The sequence below is a fragment of the Gymnogyps californianus genome, chromosome 2 (genome assembly GCF_018139145.2).
Source record: "Gymnogyps californianus isolate 813 chromosome 2, ASM1813914v2, whole genome shotgun sequence".
In the NCBI taxonomy this organism is placed as follows: Eukaryota; Metazoa; Chordata; class Aves; order Accipitriformes; family Cathartidae; genus Gymnogyps; species Gymnogyps californianus.
In genome coordinates this window covers 137,764,287-137,782,284 of record NC_059472.1, presented here as the reverse complement: position 1 = coordinate 137,782,284, position 17,998 = coordinate 137,764,287, and the positions used below count along the sequence as shown (strand labels likewise).

General features: G+C 36.1%; 1 protein-coding gene across 1 annotated transcript in view; it reads left to right on the top strand.

Moving 5' to 3' along the window:
- The window catches only part of PHF14 (PHD finger protein 14), a 175,875-nt gene extending 159,357 nt beyond the window's left edge, over positions 1-16,518 (top strand). Inside the window, exon 19 of the mRNA XM_050891828.1 lies at positions 16,178-16,518. Within this exon, the coding sequence (XP_050747785.1) occupies positions 16,178-16,252 (75 nt within the window). The 3' untranslated portion in view covers positions 16,253-16,518. The remainder of the gene's footprint in view (positions 1-16,177) is intronic.
- Positions 16,519-17,998: the final 1,480 nt, after the last annotated feature.

Sequence of the window (17,998 nt, the reverse complement as noted above, 5' to 3'; positions counted from 1 at the left end):
TGAAATGTTTAATTTTTAGACTCCCAGTCTTTCCTGGTGAGGTGGATAAAATATGTTGCTCAACAGAATAAACCTGAGGTTAAATATTGCTTCATATATTCCCTATCAGAAAACAGGACTCCTGGCTTAAAAGATCTTTATGACAGATGAATGACTTGAAAATGACATTTACCAGTGAAATATTCAGTGCCTACGTCAACCATTACAAGATGGACACCATAGGTGGTGGTTTTCTGGTTGGAACACATTGCCGTAGTCCCCAAACATGTTTCTAATTTTTTAGAGAGAGAGACTGGCGCCTGTTTCAATTTTCCTCTTGGATTCCCTTAAATGTCAGATTAGAGGAAAAATTATGATTCAGAATTTAAAAAAAGCAAAACAACTGCCAGATATTTCCTTTCTAGGAAAATCTCAGTCTCCCCACCTTGAACATATCTATAGGTGGTAAGCTGTTATTTCTACCTTATCCTTGTACCAAGAGAAGATGTTCTTTTAAGGAGGTAGACAGAGAACAGCGACAAAGAAGAGCTTGTGTCTTAAAGGAAAGGATACCAGGAAGATGTTAAGCGTTATCCTAAGGATCTTCAGGAACTTTCCTGGTTAAAAAGATGAGAATTTTGTGAAGTAGACTGTGAAAGCTAGAAGGAAACAAGCCTGAAGATGGTGAAACATCCACAAAAGGGTGAAGTTCTACACATGTTGAGAAGGCAGCAAAAGGAAATAGTTTGTGGGAGGAAGGTGGCACGGCCTTGAGACATGTTATTTTCACCTACTTTTGTCTAAAGCTATCAGCTCAAAACAAAACAACCAAATGGGCGTGGAAAAAATTCCCTTTTATTCTTTGTATCAATGGATAAGACCTTGAAAATGAAAAAATATATTTGAGACTTTACCCAAGGAGTAGGGGAGGGCTGTGTTGCATTTTATGAAACTCTTCGGACAAAATAAAAATCTTAGCTCTCACCTCAATCACTCAGAGAAACAAAAGGAAAAAGACAATCACAGATACAGCCTGTATTTTTACATAGGCCAGGAATTCAAATCCTTTTCATTAAGCAAGAATACTAGCTTATTGCTGAAAGCCAGTGCAGGCAAAGTGCAGTTCAAATCACCTTGGAAACAATATTGCCAGGAAATGTATTTTCCATTTCCTTGGGTCTTCTTCCTCCTTCCTGCATGCTTTTGTGCTTCTACCAGCTTAACTTTGAAATATGCTGTGTAAACGAAACCCTTATATCTTGTGAGAAATTGTAGAAATTATTAAGGAACAATTTACCTTTCTGTGGGGAAGTGTGTAAAACTGACAAGTTTGGCTATGCAAAAGAAACTACATTAAGAAAATGTTTACTTCACAAATGGTAGAAAATACCATTTCCTTTTTACCAGCGGTAGCCAGTTGAGAACTTAGCATGGATCCTCAGACTACAGAATTAACTTGAGTTACCTACCCTTGGCTTATATTTCTCGTGTTTTCCCACTGTGAAGGGAAGTAGGAGAGCTACAGTTAGGTACTGAAGGTTGTTAGAGTGAGCTGCCAGTGAGCTCTGGCACACGATTCACTTGCTTTGTGCTTTCTGCAGATTCTGAGTTGTAGGACTGTAATCCATTAGTTTATTGAAATCTGCTTTTAATTTGGGTAGGTACCGTTTTCTTTCTCCTGCTTCTGCTCAAGGCATGAGTTAAAGACAGAGACCTCTATGAATAGATACTAGTTTGGCTAGGATAAAAAGGTATGTGCCACTGAATATTGTGATGGGAATATCTTAGTGGTATGCTTTCATCATGTTTAAGTTGCTTAAAGATTGTTGGGTTTTTATTTTTGATTTAAATAGCTGGTGAATCTCACTGTGCTGACAGAAAGTCTGACATCATCTCCACAAGCAATGAGCAGCAACGTTGTGTTGCCTTTGAGTCATCAATGGACCCAGAGTTTCTGCAAGGGAAACACGGTGATGCTGGTTTTCTGGCTCTTCTTTGCCAGGACACATAGATGGCAAGCCGCTGGCATCCCCAAGTGTCTGTCGTTTTCTGGACGTTGTCCAAGTTGCTTCCGGTGGTGGTTAATCAGTCTAAGAAAGAAAAAACAAAAGTAGCAATGTTCATTGACTAGGAAATTATTGTTTTCTGTGGCAGTAAAATATGAATAAGGGTTTTCTGAACGGGCTCCTGTCTGTTGTGGGGCAGCTGTTTAAGGTACGCATGGGTGCTTTGGCCGATAGAAAAGAGGAGTTAATACTTGCTAATGACAAAGCTCTTGCTGAACAAGATAGCCTATACACTTATGGGCTGCACCAGCAAAGTGCCTAATGCTGTAATAACCTACAAATCCGAGCTATTCAAGTTGGGATAAGTGTTACAATCAATTATTGTGGCTTTCAATAGAGTGCCTGTTCCTCTTCTTTTTGTCAGACTTAGCGTCTTATCTGCCTTGTTGAGTCATGTCTTGATGTGTGATAATTACATCTGGTCATAGCTAGTGCTGAATGCTGGCTTGTATGAAGCCATCTGTGGGTTAAACTTCTCAGTTAATGAGGAGCTGACTGTGTGGGATTGGATTACCGCCTGGATTAGATTTCTAATGCAATTCATTTCCAGGCATCCTCTTTCAGTATTTTCACTACACTTTAGTCTATATTAAGGTGGAAATTGGATTAAAAGGAAAAAGCGTGAAGTCATTTGCTGAAGCAAACAGAGTGTTAGTGCCAAATTTTATATAAAAGGATGCTGCTGAAAGGACTGCGGGCCTCTCTTCTAATCCACGGAGAATCCCTCCGCCTCTGAGTTTAAGGACTTCATTTCCAAATACAATGCTCAGGGGGTACATAAACCCCTGTTAAACAGTTTGTTTTGTGCATTCATCTCTTGTTTGTTTATGGTATTAAAAATGTTGGTTTCAGCCTGGAACAATCCCCTTCATGCAGAATTCACTTTGTAAATGTAAATACTGTATTAGTGACAGCTCTGTTCAGAGCAAGTATTTCAACCTGTTGGGCAGTACCAATAGCTGCCCTCCTGTAATTAAAGTTTTAAATATACGAAAGAAAATTCCACCTTTTATTTTTCTCATATTATTAATGAAATTAATAATTTATTCATATTATTAATGAAATAAAGATTTTCAAGAGGAAAAATTGGATATATGTAGAGGCAATGCTCACTATAGCTGAAAGTATTGTGTTGCTAGGGCAAATGAATTATTGCTGTTGTTGCATGAAGGGAATGTTGTGTGTGAAACTTCCACTGTCCACTGAGTAAACAGCAAAATTTGAATTGTAAGCACCAGACAGGACATAAACAATACTTTTTAAAAATCCAAAATCAGAAACTAAATGTCTGAAAGTTTGTGCACCCAAAGATGTAATTCTGGGCCACAACCTTAACAATTATCATCACACGATGTAAGACAGCCTAAATATCAAAGTCTATTCACATAGAAAAAACTGATCTAACTCAAGCTGACCACTGCAGCTTTCACAGAGAGGATATTGACTACCACTTAAATGCTATTAGCATGTGGGCTTCCTTGGAGAGCAGGCACTTGTCCTTCTGAAAAAGAGGAATAGACACATCAATTTCGTTTGATCCCGCTGGCTGATGTACTAGCGCTGACTTGGTAGTTACTTCCTTATTTCATTATGTTTTAAAAATTGACTCCATTCTCTTTTCATCATTCCAAACCAGACACCTTTTTTATGCATTGCCTTCTGATTGCTCTCAAAGCGTCTTTCCAATTAAATAATTTCCTGATGAAAAACAAGTTTATATGAAGTAGAACTGTTTTTCATATGCTTTATAGCTTGCTGCGTATTATACCATATCATGTGTCATAAAATTCCTGCTATTAATGGTTGTTTACTTTTCCTAGAGACAAAAAATATGCATCAGAATTTAAAACCAGACAATTTTTTGCAATAACTGCACTCATTTTATGTCTTCTTTGCAGGTTTCGGAAAGAACAGGTGATGTTCTGCACTAGAAAAGTTAATGCTTTTAAAGCCTTCTGTACTTTCTGAATATAATAACAATGACAGCACTTAGCACTTATATAAATCTTTTAATGCATAGAGCTCCATCCTGACATTGAAAGTATTATTATTCACATTTTACAGATAATTCTTTAATGTAGTAGTGAGTTCAATTTCCACGCCCTCCAGGCCAAATACGTATTATACTAGGGGACAAATGTCAGAGATTGTAGCTGAGAAATTCCTCATCTGAGTCTCAGACCTTGCTTTACTATGGACATATGCATTAGCTTTATCCTGATTTCTGGTAGTGACCCTCCTCTAGATTATAAATCCTATTACGTACTACTCCTCCATTTCTTCCTCTTCTCCAGTGACATTTTTCACCTTACTGTCCAGAGGTTTTCTCAGCTTTCTCCACACCACGCTTCACACGGGGAGTTCTCACCTTGACCTTAACTCTGTTTCCCCCACAGAAGTGCACCTCTACAGACTGACTCCTCACGGCCCAGAACTGTTTTGATAAAATATCTGCAATAACTGTCTGATTTTTTTATGTCTGTCCTGTATAGTCAGTATATTTGTTTTATAAAGAAATATAAAATATTTCTATATGAAATAGTTTTATATACATTTGGATGATAATCACTTTTTAATCATTCTTCATTTATTAGCCATACTTGGCACAAAAATGTGATTGAGATACATGCCCATTATCCTGACCCACTTAGCTTTTATGATGTTTTACTTCTTGTCCTTCTCTTCTTTCATTTTTTTTCGTAACTGATTTTAGACTTTGCAAGATCAGACACTCCAGATGTGTTTCTACTGTATGAGGCATGGTATGACTTGGCCAAGATTTGGATTATTAATATTGTAGTTAAATAAATATATCGATATATTACCATTTATCAAATTGAACGGCAAAATCTTGAAAGGAGCTAGAGACTTTTCTATATCTAGGTCTTAAAAGGTATCATTTTGGGGATTTTGAATGGACAGAAGAAGCAATAGCTAACAAAATTTTCCAAGTTTTGCTTTTTTGAGAACTTAACTCCTGAAAGGTTTCCTTGAATTTAAGTGACTTGAAAATACTTCAGTCTGCTTCAAGTCACAAATGATTAATGCCAGTAACTGTCACTGATGTTAAGGATAGTACTGACAGACAAAGGGAAGCATCAATTAATATAGGAAGAGTGAGATCCTTGATTTGTTGTCTACCAAAATAGACAGCATTTGCTGTATTTTCTTCATAGTCTTCATATTCTTAATAATCATATTTTAAAATTATGTTGGCAGATGAAGTAGTATAGGTAGATGTTTGTTTCTAAATTTAAATGCTGATTTAAATGGCAGTGCTACAGACTTCTGTAGTTCTCGATGTATTGCTTTATCTAAGGTACGTCTAGATGAGAGGAAGCAGGCAAAATGAGTGGTATCAAATACTGGGTAGTATTTGCCACGGGAGAACATGAGCCTGTTTTTTCTACATAACCTTTTTTTTTACTACCTGTTCTGTTTTGTGAGTAAAGGAGACATATGATGATTGTCTTAAATCATCAGTAAACAGAAAATAATGAAACAGTTACCGGCTGTTAACTCTTAGAATCGTGATATCCAATTCCTGGAGCTCCTGTATATGCAGAAAGAGAAAAGCCAATGAATAAAACCAGACAAATAGATTGCAACTAAGTAAAATGAATGAATATGTAAGCTTTTGCTTGATATTGTTAGGTAACACTGACAGTTACGAGAGCAGCTGTTGTACAAGAGCAGAGAGCAGCAACTACCGAACATTGCTGCGGGGCCGTTGCTGACCCTATGTAAGGTGCTGGGCAGAAACTCTTCAGAGGCAGCTGACTGGCAGCACTAGGATTTCAGGAAAAAAATAGCCTTCTGAAAATAGCCTCAACTTCCTCTTAAATATCCGTAATTTAAATGCTATGCTTGATCCAGGGGCTGTTTAAATTCAGTATTGCATTCCAGAGAAGCCTTGTTCTACAGTATATTTCATACATAACCTCAGTAAATAGTACTGCTCAGTTCAGTGATCAGATGAGTTGAATGTAACGATGCATGTATACGTGTTTGCAAGTTGTGGCCCTTAATGGTTGTGAAGAATATTACGTCTTGGAAGCGCTGTGATATAACGTAATGGGAGACAAAAAACCTTCTGAGTAGTCTTCTGAGGAATGGAGTTTAGTGAGCTTCAAAAGGAGTTTCAGCGAATGATGTTAAGTGGCTTCAGTGTTTTAAGGAAAAAGTTGATAAATAATGATTTATAATGTGAGCTCTGGAATGAGCTCTTCTACCATAAATATGCAAAACACTAATTAGTTATAGCCAAATTTCCCTAGCTTTGGGAATCTTTTAGAATATAGCTTTTCAGTAATTGAGTCACATCAAAGTATTTTTTCTCCCACTCTTCTAACAAAGTTATGTGTGATTTGTTGGAGGGCAGGCAGAGATGGGAAGCAAGCTTTTGACAAACAAAAGATGACTTTGATGTAGTATAGTGAAACAGTAACTTCTAAATGTATCGGAAAGAAATGCACCATGAAGCTGTAAGGAACCCTGTTTGTGCTGACTACCTACACCAAGGTGAGGTCTGTCAATTAATTTGATTCTAAGTTTCTGAAAGGCAACTAATCTTTTTTTTTTGTTTTACAAAGTGTATAAATATTGTTAGAGAAAAAGTTTTGGAAGGATATCAGAGTATGTTTGGAGGCAGATGCTGCTTTTACAGGGCAGGTTTTTGTAAAGTTCCTTTTGATGATAGTATTACCTTAAATGGTTGGACATTTGCATTATTTCCAGTTGAAAGAGTTTCATCAGATTCTGACTTCAAAAAATTACAGTGAAGCAACATCACTATCATGACAAATTACCAAAACATCCCTCAGTATACCCACTGAATTAAATAACATTTGACTTTAGAACCTCACTTGGAAATGCAAAGATGAGTGGAGGTTGAAGAGAATTCATTATACTGTTAAACCTAGTACATTCATTTTTTAATTTAGAAGCTGATCAGCTTGAAACTATTGAAACCTTGGTATATTAAATGTTACAATTTTGACTCAAAATTGACTGTGTTTATTACCAATACACCCTTGATGCTTCAAATAGAGCTGAGTTGATCTATTATATGAAACAGGACTGTTCAGGCATCGTTACAGGATCAGAACAGTAAGTGCTATCTTCAAATACAGAAATAAAGTCAAAATATAAAACCAAACAAATCTACAAGCCTTCCTTTGCCATCAAACCAACTGAATTCCAACTTCTAAAGCCATAGATTTCTTGTGTTGTTTGATTTCAGGTCCATAGCCAAATGTTTGGGTTACGTTGTCAAAAGTCTGTTTGTACAGCTTGTAAAGGAATGATTTTGACTTCTGGGTAGGTCTGCAGTGCTAGTGTTAATTTAGATTAAATGAAAGATAACAGTAGGGAAGGTGTAGGTCTTCCATGAGAGATTGTATCTGGGTTGTTAGCATGAAGATGTGGATCTGGTCCTAGCCTGGAATGCTCTTTTGGGGATTTTATTTAATGGATGTTGAAATCATTGAAACGTCTGTCTAGTTATAGTTGTTGGATTATGAATTTAAATGTCAGTATGTGTTTTGGGGGACCTACTGAAAGGAATTGTGTTTTTTTTTAAAAAGCAAAAGTCTCTTCCATCTCTGATTTCTTCATCAGTAGCACAGGTTCTATTTGCTGTCATAGTCTATCCTCCATCTACTTCCACAGCTTTGTCCATTTCTATCAGTTTTCTTTGCAAAAACAAAATGGATTGTGACTAAATATAGGCATTCAGTATTACAACAAATATAAAGCCATTTTTACAGCATTTACTTATATCACATTTTGGAAAATAGGTGACTAAAATAAAGGCCTTTGCCGTATTGTTCAGACTCCTATGTCATCATATTAACTCCATTCAAAGATCCATCTTTTATGCCTTGAGCCTGAACAGAATTTCATGGCTGTACTCAGGTGAAATGCTCTGATGAAATATAAAAGAAAGGAGAAGAAAGCTTTCTGAATTGTTAGTTGTCACATTATAGCAATATTTTCATGAATTCCCAGGTTACTAAATTTATAATACTGCAGTAGACTTTTTCTAATTAAATGTGCATTTTCTTTTGTCATAAGGAAAGAAAAAACTTTGGTTATGCTTTTTACAGTAATTTAATTAAGCATTTCCTGTAAGTTCATTTCAGTATCTATCATGGCTCACTGAAGTTGGAATTCAGTATAGAATGGTAGATTAATTGCCCTTTGTCTTAGATGAAATAAGAATCCTAAATATGCAGAGTCATGAAATTTAATTGTGTTCCTCAATTGCTTATTCAATGCTTTGGAAACCTGAATCAAGAAATACTGAAGAAGAGGGCCAAAGGTTGTTAAATGTAGCGAGTAACACAGATTTTGAACTTTACTTAATGAACCGAGTGTTTATTACTATGAAATAAATGCACCATTTAAAGAATTATGGTGGAAATGTAAAACATTAAAACTCTAATTAATTTTGGTCAGAAGCATGCAATGCATTCATTTTTCCTAAACCATTTTCATTAGGGTCTAGGTTTTCTCTGTTAGTGAGATAAATTTATTCCTTTCATACGGTAGTGCTATCTTTTTCCGTTAAAAACAGGTACTTCAGTTAGAGTGATGTCTTTCAGCTGCCTTCGACTGTAGGCAGCATGTCTTGATTGTAGCTTACAGAAGCATTTTTCTATAACTCAGTTGTGCCTACTTTTCTATTTAATGTTGTTAATCATTTTGGAAACAAAGAATGTTCAGACCTCTTGATAAAAGGCTGTCTATAGCCAAACTTATTTGTGAAAACAGTTAAAGCATGAAAAAAAATCTTCAGCTATCATTTAATAACTACCAAGATACATGTATAGCCTAACAATTGAGCAGTTAAAAACTAGCCTCTTTTTTTTTTTTATTAAACAGTACTTAGAAATAAAATTGTTTAAAAGAGCTATTAGTTCCTTATTGTTGGCCTGAGGACCTTTTGTTCTCATGTAGCTATTGTAAGAAGAAGCCATTTTGTTTCTTAGTATCAAGAATACAAATATGAGGAAATTTTGCTTCTTATAATTTAGTAAATGTATAGTGTCAATATGGTGGGAGTATAACCATGAATATTTAAAATCATCTTGATTTGATTAGAATATGCATTTCTAGGCTATGGAATATTATTCTGTATTAGTATTATGAGTATATATAAAGTGGAACTTTCTGTTTTAATTTATAATTCATAAAAATAACTATTATATTGCCACATAAGTAGAAAATGCCATTGTCATTTCCATATATATGTTTGTATATGCACAGATGTAAGTATTATAGTTGAGTGACAAATTTGCCTTAGAAAGGATCTAATCAGGACAGCGTCAGACTTGAAGGCTTGAAAACTAATGCAAGTGTGCACTCTGAGACCGGAGTGGAAATTAAGGAGGCCCGTCCCATACAGGCACAGTACAATCCCATTAAAGTTGCTTTTCATCTATTTCTTAGTTGATGTTTAAGGTTTGTGATATCTAAGCGTTTATAGATACAGTCTAAAGTTCATAAACCTAAATGTTTAAAGACTCGGATTGTTAAAGAGGAAACATTTTCCTCTACTTTCTTCAAGGAGAACCAGCTGAACTTGTAAACAATGGTTGGGTTTCAAGCACCACCTGCCCTGAAGAGCATCCCAACTGTAGTGGCAGTCAGCCAAAAGGGCCACTCAGTGGAATGGTTGCCTCCTAAAAAGGAGAGAAACAGATGGAAGATTTGAAATCTGGCATGAAATTCCACTTCTGTACTAAGCGTTAAATGAAATTTGACTGTAAGGGCTCTTGCGATGGTACATTTATCTGTATAATCAGAATTAGAAACAAGGAAATAGAAAATACAGAACACTGACAAACATTTCAAAAAGACTTAAAGTTCTTGTACCAGTGCAAGTTAAAGGAAAGAATTTGTGATAAACATGCAGCTGCTTGTAGCGTCTTAAGAGGAGCTTTAGCATAAAAATAGTTCTCCTAGTCTTGCATTGCCACCTAGAGCACGATGCCCTGTACTGCAGCGGGGAAGGAAACCAACAGTTAAACGTTACTCTTTTTACTGAACAAAATGGGGTGGAGAGCTGCTTCCAGTTAATTGATGTCATGTTTACTTACATTATAATGGTTAGTTCATTCATAGCCTCCATTTTTTTAATGTACCAGATCAGCAGAGATTTCATTGTAGGAATTTGGTGGGCTTTGACAGTAAGAATTAATGGAGATGCGCATTAAAAGGTATGACTGTCAGCTTGCCAGTGGTCCCAGAGGGGGCATTTTCTTGATGGCTGCTTCAGAATACTTCATGAAGCAAATGTCAGACTTGTCAAGGCTGTCACTATGAAAATGATCCATGTAGCAAGGGTCTCCTTTTCTTGGGAAACAAACAGCTGCCTTATCACTGCAGAGCTACGGTGACAGAAAACTGTCATCTATCAAAAGAAATTTATATTTGCTTCTAATATCCATTGGTAAAGAACTGTTCCAGTTGTACTCTGTATTTTTGCACCACTCTTCTTTATAAGGGTTGTCAGTAATACATTTGAAGAAGATAATATAGGCTTTGGAAGAAAAATAACTTTTGAATTTTAGTGCTGGATGTTCACCTTTTGACGATTTAACAGAGAGACTGATTTAACTCCCAGTTTTTGCCTGAAACTCATTTTCCTCAAAATATGGCTTATGACATTGGAAAGCTAGACTTTAACATACACAAAGAAAAGCTCTCGTAGTTTCTAAAGTCCCTTTTTCCTGATATATTTTTGAAGAGTATTAAAAGTATTTTTACCTACTTCCAACTGGTGTTTTGCCAGCTAGAAGCTGTGAGGCAGGAGATGAAATACCAGCTGGACACCCTCACTGGAGCTTAGTATATTAGTCATATTACAGCTTTTTTTGGGTTAAGATACTATGAAAAGTAATAGTATCTGAATTTGGTCCTGAGTGTTTCTGAGATGATATTTCTAGATCCTTTAGTCATTCCTCATTACAGTAGGATGTTTTTGTGTTTTGCATACTTTCTTATTATTCAGATGTTCATTTACATCATACTGTAATATATAGCTGTTTATTAAGTTTAGAATATGGTTTACACTTTGCAAAGCACACAACAGCAAGTTTATTTTATTAAGTATACCTTTGCACTGCAACTTTAGAAATTGAAGGTGTGGTGTAATGTACAAATCTGTGAATTGGTGCATCTGCTAGCACAGTTAATTGAGGTATGATCTGTTCTACATACAGAGTGTCAGATTCCCTGTAGAGTTAAGAATTGTCTAATTCACTGTCATCTTCCAGATTTGATTTCATTAACTAATGGAATAAAAAGAAATTCTCAGACATTTTGAATGAAATTGGTTGGAGGGAGAAAAAAGAGAAAGGGATACCAAAACCCCTATTTCTAGGCTTTTTTTTTTTCATGCCAGAATTTGTCAACAGGGGAATGTTCTGGAATAATTGCTACAAAATTAACTTTCCACGTCGGACCTGTTATTCTCTGCTCAGAACACCATTTGTAGTTGACTTTAAACATGCTTTCAAAGGGGATGAGGTTATATGACAGTCTCTCAACTGTCAGATCAAAATTTTCAGAAATAGGATCTTAAAAGTCAGCTTCTTAGCATTAGTTCTTGGCGCCTAAAGACATCTGAATATCAAAGTATTCCCATTAACTTCAGCAAAGCTATTGAATGCTCAATACTTTAATAATAATTCACAACACTTATTTAGGTGGCAGATTGTAGGGTCTCAGTTTTAAATTCTTGGCCCTGTTCTGTTACTGTGACCCATAAATGCTCAGCTACCAAGTGTAGACTAAGCAGTTTGAAGGAAGAGATGTCCATAGGACATTTGAAGACATCCGTAGAGCATCCAAAGGACCATTTAATCCAATACCTTGTTTCCATCAGGGAAAAGGAGGGATGCCTGGGGAAAGGATGTAGGAAAAAAGCTGATGTGGAAGGTCCATCAGTCCATCAGCTTCATCAGGATGCCGATGAGGTGTCCAGTCATCAGTGGCTTAAGGAGCTCCTGAGCTGACGTTTCAGTTCAGGGTGCTGGGTTTAACAGCACTTTATAAAGCCCTTTGTAGTTTTCCTTATCACAGTTGGTTTTGTAAATCTGAAAGAACGACAATTCCAGATTAGTAGACTTCATTCATTTCAACACGAAAATAATCTTTGGGCTCTTTTTCAGTAAGAGTAGTAACACAGTCTTGAGGGATTCACTTCCCTTTGCTACTCTTACAAGTCACGAGATCTGTGCTGAGGCATCTTTTAGGTGAGTGTGTTCAAATTCACTGTATAGTATTAGAGTCTATGGTTGTCTGTAATCAGAAAAGATACTGAGACACATTTGATTTGTGACATCTGCTAGCAAAAACTACTCTGATCATTGAACATTTTAACACCAAAATGACTGTTTTGTGTTTCAGGAATTTTAGGACAGAAAGCACTAGACGGGAGAGTCATAGGCAGCTGGAAGCAAACTAAATAATAACATAAAATACAGATGCAAGACATTAATAGAAATAATGTGAACTGAATTTCTGTGAAACAGAAACTGGAATTCACTATTTCGTCTGCTGTGTAGCCACTGGTAATAGCAACTTTACACACTGCCATCGTGGACTGTTTTTTAACAGATAACATGAAAATAAAAGGTTTTACTTTGCTATCCGTCAGAATTAAAAGCATTATAATGATGATAATGATAGGTGGTAATTAGTAAAACAAATATATTAAATATGTTTAATCTGCAGTCTGTTTGGCATAATTTCTTGATAATTAGGCTATATAGGCTATTTAGCTGAAAATTCAAAGATTATTAATGACATTAGAATCTCCAACCAAATCAGTATTCTATATGCAATCATTGGGATGCCTCTTGGGCTATTAAAAAAAAAGATAAAACATGTAACAGAAATGTTACATTGTCAGCAAACTGTAAGAATAATGAGTCTTCACATCTTGGAGTATGGTTAATATGTGTGCTCTAAAATGCCAGTTCAAATCTTTCCCAAGTATACTGGCAGTGATATTGCACTTCTTATAATTTATAGGAGTTCACATCTCAAAATTTTCTAATAATTTTCAGTCATTAGTAAGTTTGCCATTCTGAGGCCACTGCTGTCACTTTTCTGGCAGAAAGCTGCATGAGTGCCAGAACTGGTGGTTCATACTTTCCAATGTCCCCTGCCAATCATTTCTGCCATCTCTTTTGTGCGGGCACTGTTGTTCATGTGGCAGTGCACAGGTCTGGGAACTGATCTGGCTGAAGACATAGCTGACAAAAAGTTTTCTCCCCTTGATAATTCATACTATGAGAAAGATCAACCATCATTACTCTGCGTTTTGCACAGCAGTCACCCATGTTCAGAGATACTAAACTTAGATTTCTGTTTCAACATGAAATGTGAGTTTCTGTTCTTGGAAAACAGAGATGGAATAAAAGCGCCTCTACAAAATTAAGATGTCCTATGTGAAGCACGGTTTAATACAATGCTATTCAGAAAGCTTTTTTGCATAAAAACATCAAAATAACAAAAAATAACAAAATATTAGTAAGGGACCTGGATGACTTGTGTGTGGGAATCTGCCCACATAAGTCCAATTTGTACTCTGCTGGTAGATTTTACTTGTTTGAATATGTTTTATGGGGTTGAAGCAACAGGAGATGAACAAAGGAAAGAGTATTGGTACTGCAAAATAGCCCAAAGCAGATGCTTCCATCTTGAGTATTCACATAGAGCAAATCCTGGACTTGCCGTAGCCACTCAGCCATCATTTCTGCATCTCAGAAAACACTGATCACTGCAGCTGCTGCTGTAACCTAGGAAATCTGCCAGAGAGCAAGCATGACCTTATGAGCACAGAATTAAAAACATTTCAAGTCTACACAAAGCCAGAAGATTCTGTTACAAAACCTCTTTCACTGGATAAAACCTTTTTGTCCACAAAAAATAGACACAGGAAGCTGGTGTTCAGTATTGAGCCTAATATCCCTTCACCCTCTTGTAGTCCTCAGTGAAGGTATGGCCCTGTAGTCTCTGAAATTTCTGCATGCTCCCTCTGTTAGGAAAGGAAGCCCTAAGCAATGTCAAGTGTACTGGGAAAAGAATGATTGTGTAGGGTTTATATTCCCTGTATGAGGGAGTACAAGTCAGAACGTTGGAATAATGGCAGGTTGTGTGCTAGGGAGGTGGATTAGTTGGCGCCGAGGTCAGTAGGGGTACAACTTCTGTAGGTAAGGACCTTCAGAAATATGCAGATGTGCTGTTCTTTTATTAACAAGTCCTTCATTAAAGAACTTGGCTGTTTTTCTATAGCAGCCAAAAGTTTCTGTGGGTGGCTTTTTTTATTCAGCGGTATTCTTTGTCACCTGTACGCAGGACATCTAAGCTTAGTTACACACTGCTCCTTTGTTGTTTCCCATTCTGCCTTGCCTTTATTTTCTTTGGAAGTTTGAGCTTTGTATGTGTACTATACATTACACTCTCTTGAATATACGCTACACTTGTAATTTCAACGAATCAACAATCTTTTGTTTCACACACATGCACAGACATGTTTCCTCACCTGAACTAAAACAGCCACAGGGCTCACTACATGTTTTAAAGGTAATTAAAGAGATGACAGTCCAGAAAGATAAGGAAAAACGCTTCTAACCTTTAGTGGTCAGTCATGTAAATATTTCCCAGTGCCTAGTCTATCCCCAGAAGGGGGGAGGATTTAGAAGCAGAATGGTTTGGAGTGTATGTTTCTTTAGTAGAACAACTAGGTTTTCAATTTTATTTTAGCTTTGTGTAACATAATACGAGACCACATTTTTTAAATGAAATTTTCCATTGCTGCTCTATTTTGTGCTGCCCATATGATCTTCCTATATATTTTGTACCTCTAAACCTTTATTATCCTTACAAAACAGCCTTTGATGGTGAAAGGAGGACTAGGATGCAAAAAGATAAAGTTATTTTCCTAGAAGAATGAAGGTGCTGTTTTAAAGCAGGAAACTGCACCCTGGGTTCCTGGGTCCCACCTAATGTCCCTGACATTTCCTTTCTCTCAACTGTTGACTTGTGATGAGTGGTGTTAGAGCAGCCAGGATGCTTCTTCATTCTCAAATGTCTATTAATTTCTTCTCCTTTGTTTTTTTGGAACGAGGAAGATTCTCTGTATATTGAATTAAAATGCAGGCAGGAAAACTGGCCATACTTTGAATGTGTGATAAGGACTGTTCACGATGTAATGGGTTACAAGTTGCCTTATAAAACAGTTTTCTCAGTCTTCCATAATTTATACTTTGGAGGTCATGATTTTGTACTGGACACAAAATAGTATCCATTCCTATGGAAACGGGCATTATGATGTCACTTCATTTTTTCAGTGAGATCCAGAGGAACTCATAGTGAATTATGAGCCCAACTCTTGGAGCTGAAGCTGTAGAATATTGTAAGCATGCTGCTGCCTGACATGCTCATGTTTCCTATTTTAGACCTGACTGATCTTCAGATAACATATGGTGGTACAAGTAATTGGAAAATTGGCAGACCTGTCAAGAAAATATGCTAGATGGGACAAAAATACGATGCTGCAGCACATAAAGTGTCTCTGAAGTTAAATTTATTGTCTTTTATCAAATGGTGAAGTAAACGTATCTGGTCTCAAAAAAATGAAACATTTTTCAATGGCAGATGCTTTTCAAAAGTAATTTTTAGAACAACGATGAAAGTTCTTGCATTCAAAAGTAATTTAGTGGAAACCTCTGGTCAAGAACAAAGGAAAGGTGTGTAATACTGTCTGCTGCAGATATTCAAATATCCTGTCATCCGTGTATGGTTTAGTAATTTCCTTATGTAACCATCCAGTAAATTGGTCAGTGAAATATTTACTCATTAAATTATTCTTCTACTATAAATGTAGGTGATTAGACTTATTTAAATTTCATCATTTTTATTTCAACTCTTGAGCAAAATGAAATGCTTGAATAAATGACATTTTTTGCTTATTTTTATGCTTATTGGTCAGGCAAAAGATGGCAAAAGTCTGTACAGAATTCTATACATAAGTATAGAAGCATAGAAGCATAAGTACAAAAAGTATACTTCCTCAGTAAGTTGATTAATGTTCAGGTTTTCATTTTCTTTTACAGGAAGATGAAAATGAAGCTGAGGCAGAAAATCCATCTCAGGACCTGAATTTGGAACAGAAAAAATCAAAAAAATAGGAGATTGCTGTCTTGTTTGAAATATTTGCAAGTTGTGTAACAGTGATTATAGTTTCTCATTGTAAAATTAACAAAAAAAGTTCTCAATAAAGTCATTGAAAATTAAATTCATGCTGCACTGGGGAATTAATTAAGTAGCTCCTGGTGATATTCTTGATTGCATTAAAAGCTGAATTATCAGAACTGAGCACCATACCAATAAAATTCTAAAAGCTTTTTGAACACGGTATAGAAAGCTGATGGGTTATTCATCACTAATAACATTTACTAAGCAAACAGGTCAATTTTTTTTTACTCTACAAAGCAATGTTATCCTTAAAGGATAGTTATAACTCAGACATATTTTGGTATTTCTGAGCAAGAGCTTTGATTCTTAAAAGTTAGATAAATATGTTCTACTAAATGAGTTCGGAAATTTCTTCTGATCAGTGATTAAAATAAATGTTGCTGAGGACTGGGTGGAGGCAAGGATTTTTTGGTATGTACAGTATGTTTTCCTAAGTAATTAGTTTTACATGTTTGTATCTCATGTGATTTTTAATTGGTTTCATGTTGCATTATCATTTTCTTCCATGTAAATCTTTTCCATCTTCACGTGATCATTGTCTTTTAATGAACGTCAAGCTTTTGTCTTGATTAGGCCATCCTACTCAGATCTAATTCCTTCATACCAATCTTTCCATTGTAACAGAATAAAATAACTTCTTGCTGTGTCATTAGACCTTTAAGTGAGTAGTGAAAATCTAAAATAAAGTTTTTCTTCCTATACTTAATCATTTTGATTTCCAATTTAGTTCTGCTTTTTTGCTTGTGCAGGTCAGTAAATGGGAAGGTTCGTACAAGAAACTCAGATGTAGATGTATAGCCCGATAGTTTCACAGATTGCAATGAAGAAACCAAAAATCTTACTGATTCTGTTTTAGGATTAGAGCAACACTCACTGAAGTCCCTTGAGTGAAGTTTATCTTGCTCTAGGAGAAATGAATCGTCTTCAATTGAAAAAGTTCACCTCTTTTCCCACTGTTCTATATTTTTACTGTTATTCTGTATATTGAGTGTTAAATCAGATTGTAAATAGTATTCATCCTCAATTTTATCCTGTCTGTATAAATTATAGTTTCAGATATTTTAAAAACAACATGCCTGTGCTTAAGCAATATCTTTTATAAATTCTTTTCTGGTTCATGAGGTCCAAATGTGTGTAGCTCATGGACAAATTTCTATCACAATTACTCTACAGGAGTTTAATAACACTAGATCTCATTTTAATGAATGCAGCTATCATGTAAATTAGCATATAAAATAAATTCAGCATTGGTCCGTTTGGTGCAGATCAACCACTGTAGCCATCTCAGAAAGGAGGGGGAATATGATTTTGACTTCACTGCAGTGGAAGAGACAGATTTAGGAAAGACAGAAGCACAGATTTACCATGCAGGACCTTATGGACCGTTCTCTGCACAGTGGTGTGTAGGATCATAGGGGAGATGAGAAGAAAGTGAACATTTTTCCTTTTTTTCAGGCTAACCCAGAAAGCCAAGGTCAGTTCTCAGAGCTCAGTACTCATCAGGGTCTGAAGAAGGGGCAGGGTTGCCGTTGTAAAAGGCTGAAAGGCCTCTGAATTTTGAAGGACAGAACAAGTAACTTAAAAGAAAAGGTGAGAGAATGAGGTTTTACACGGGGCTTACACAAAGGTAGGATAATGGCAGGGGGAGTTACTGGCTGGGATGGATTATGGCCACGTCT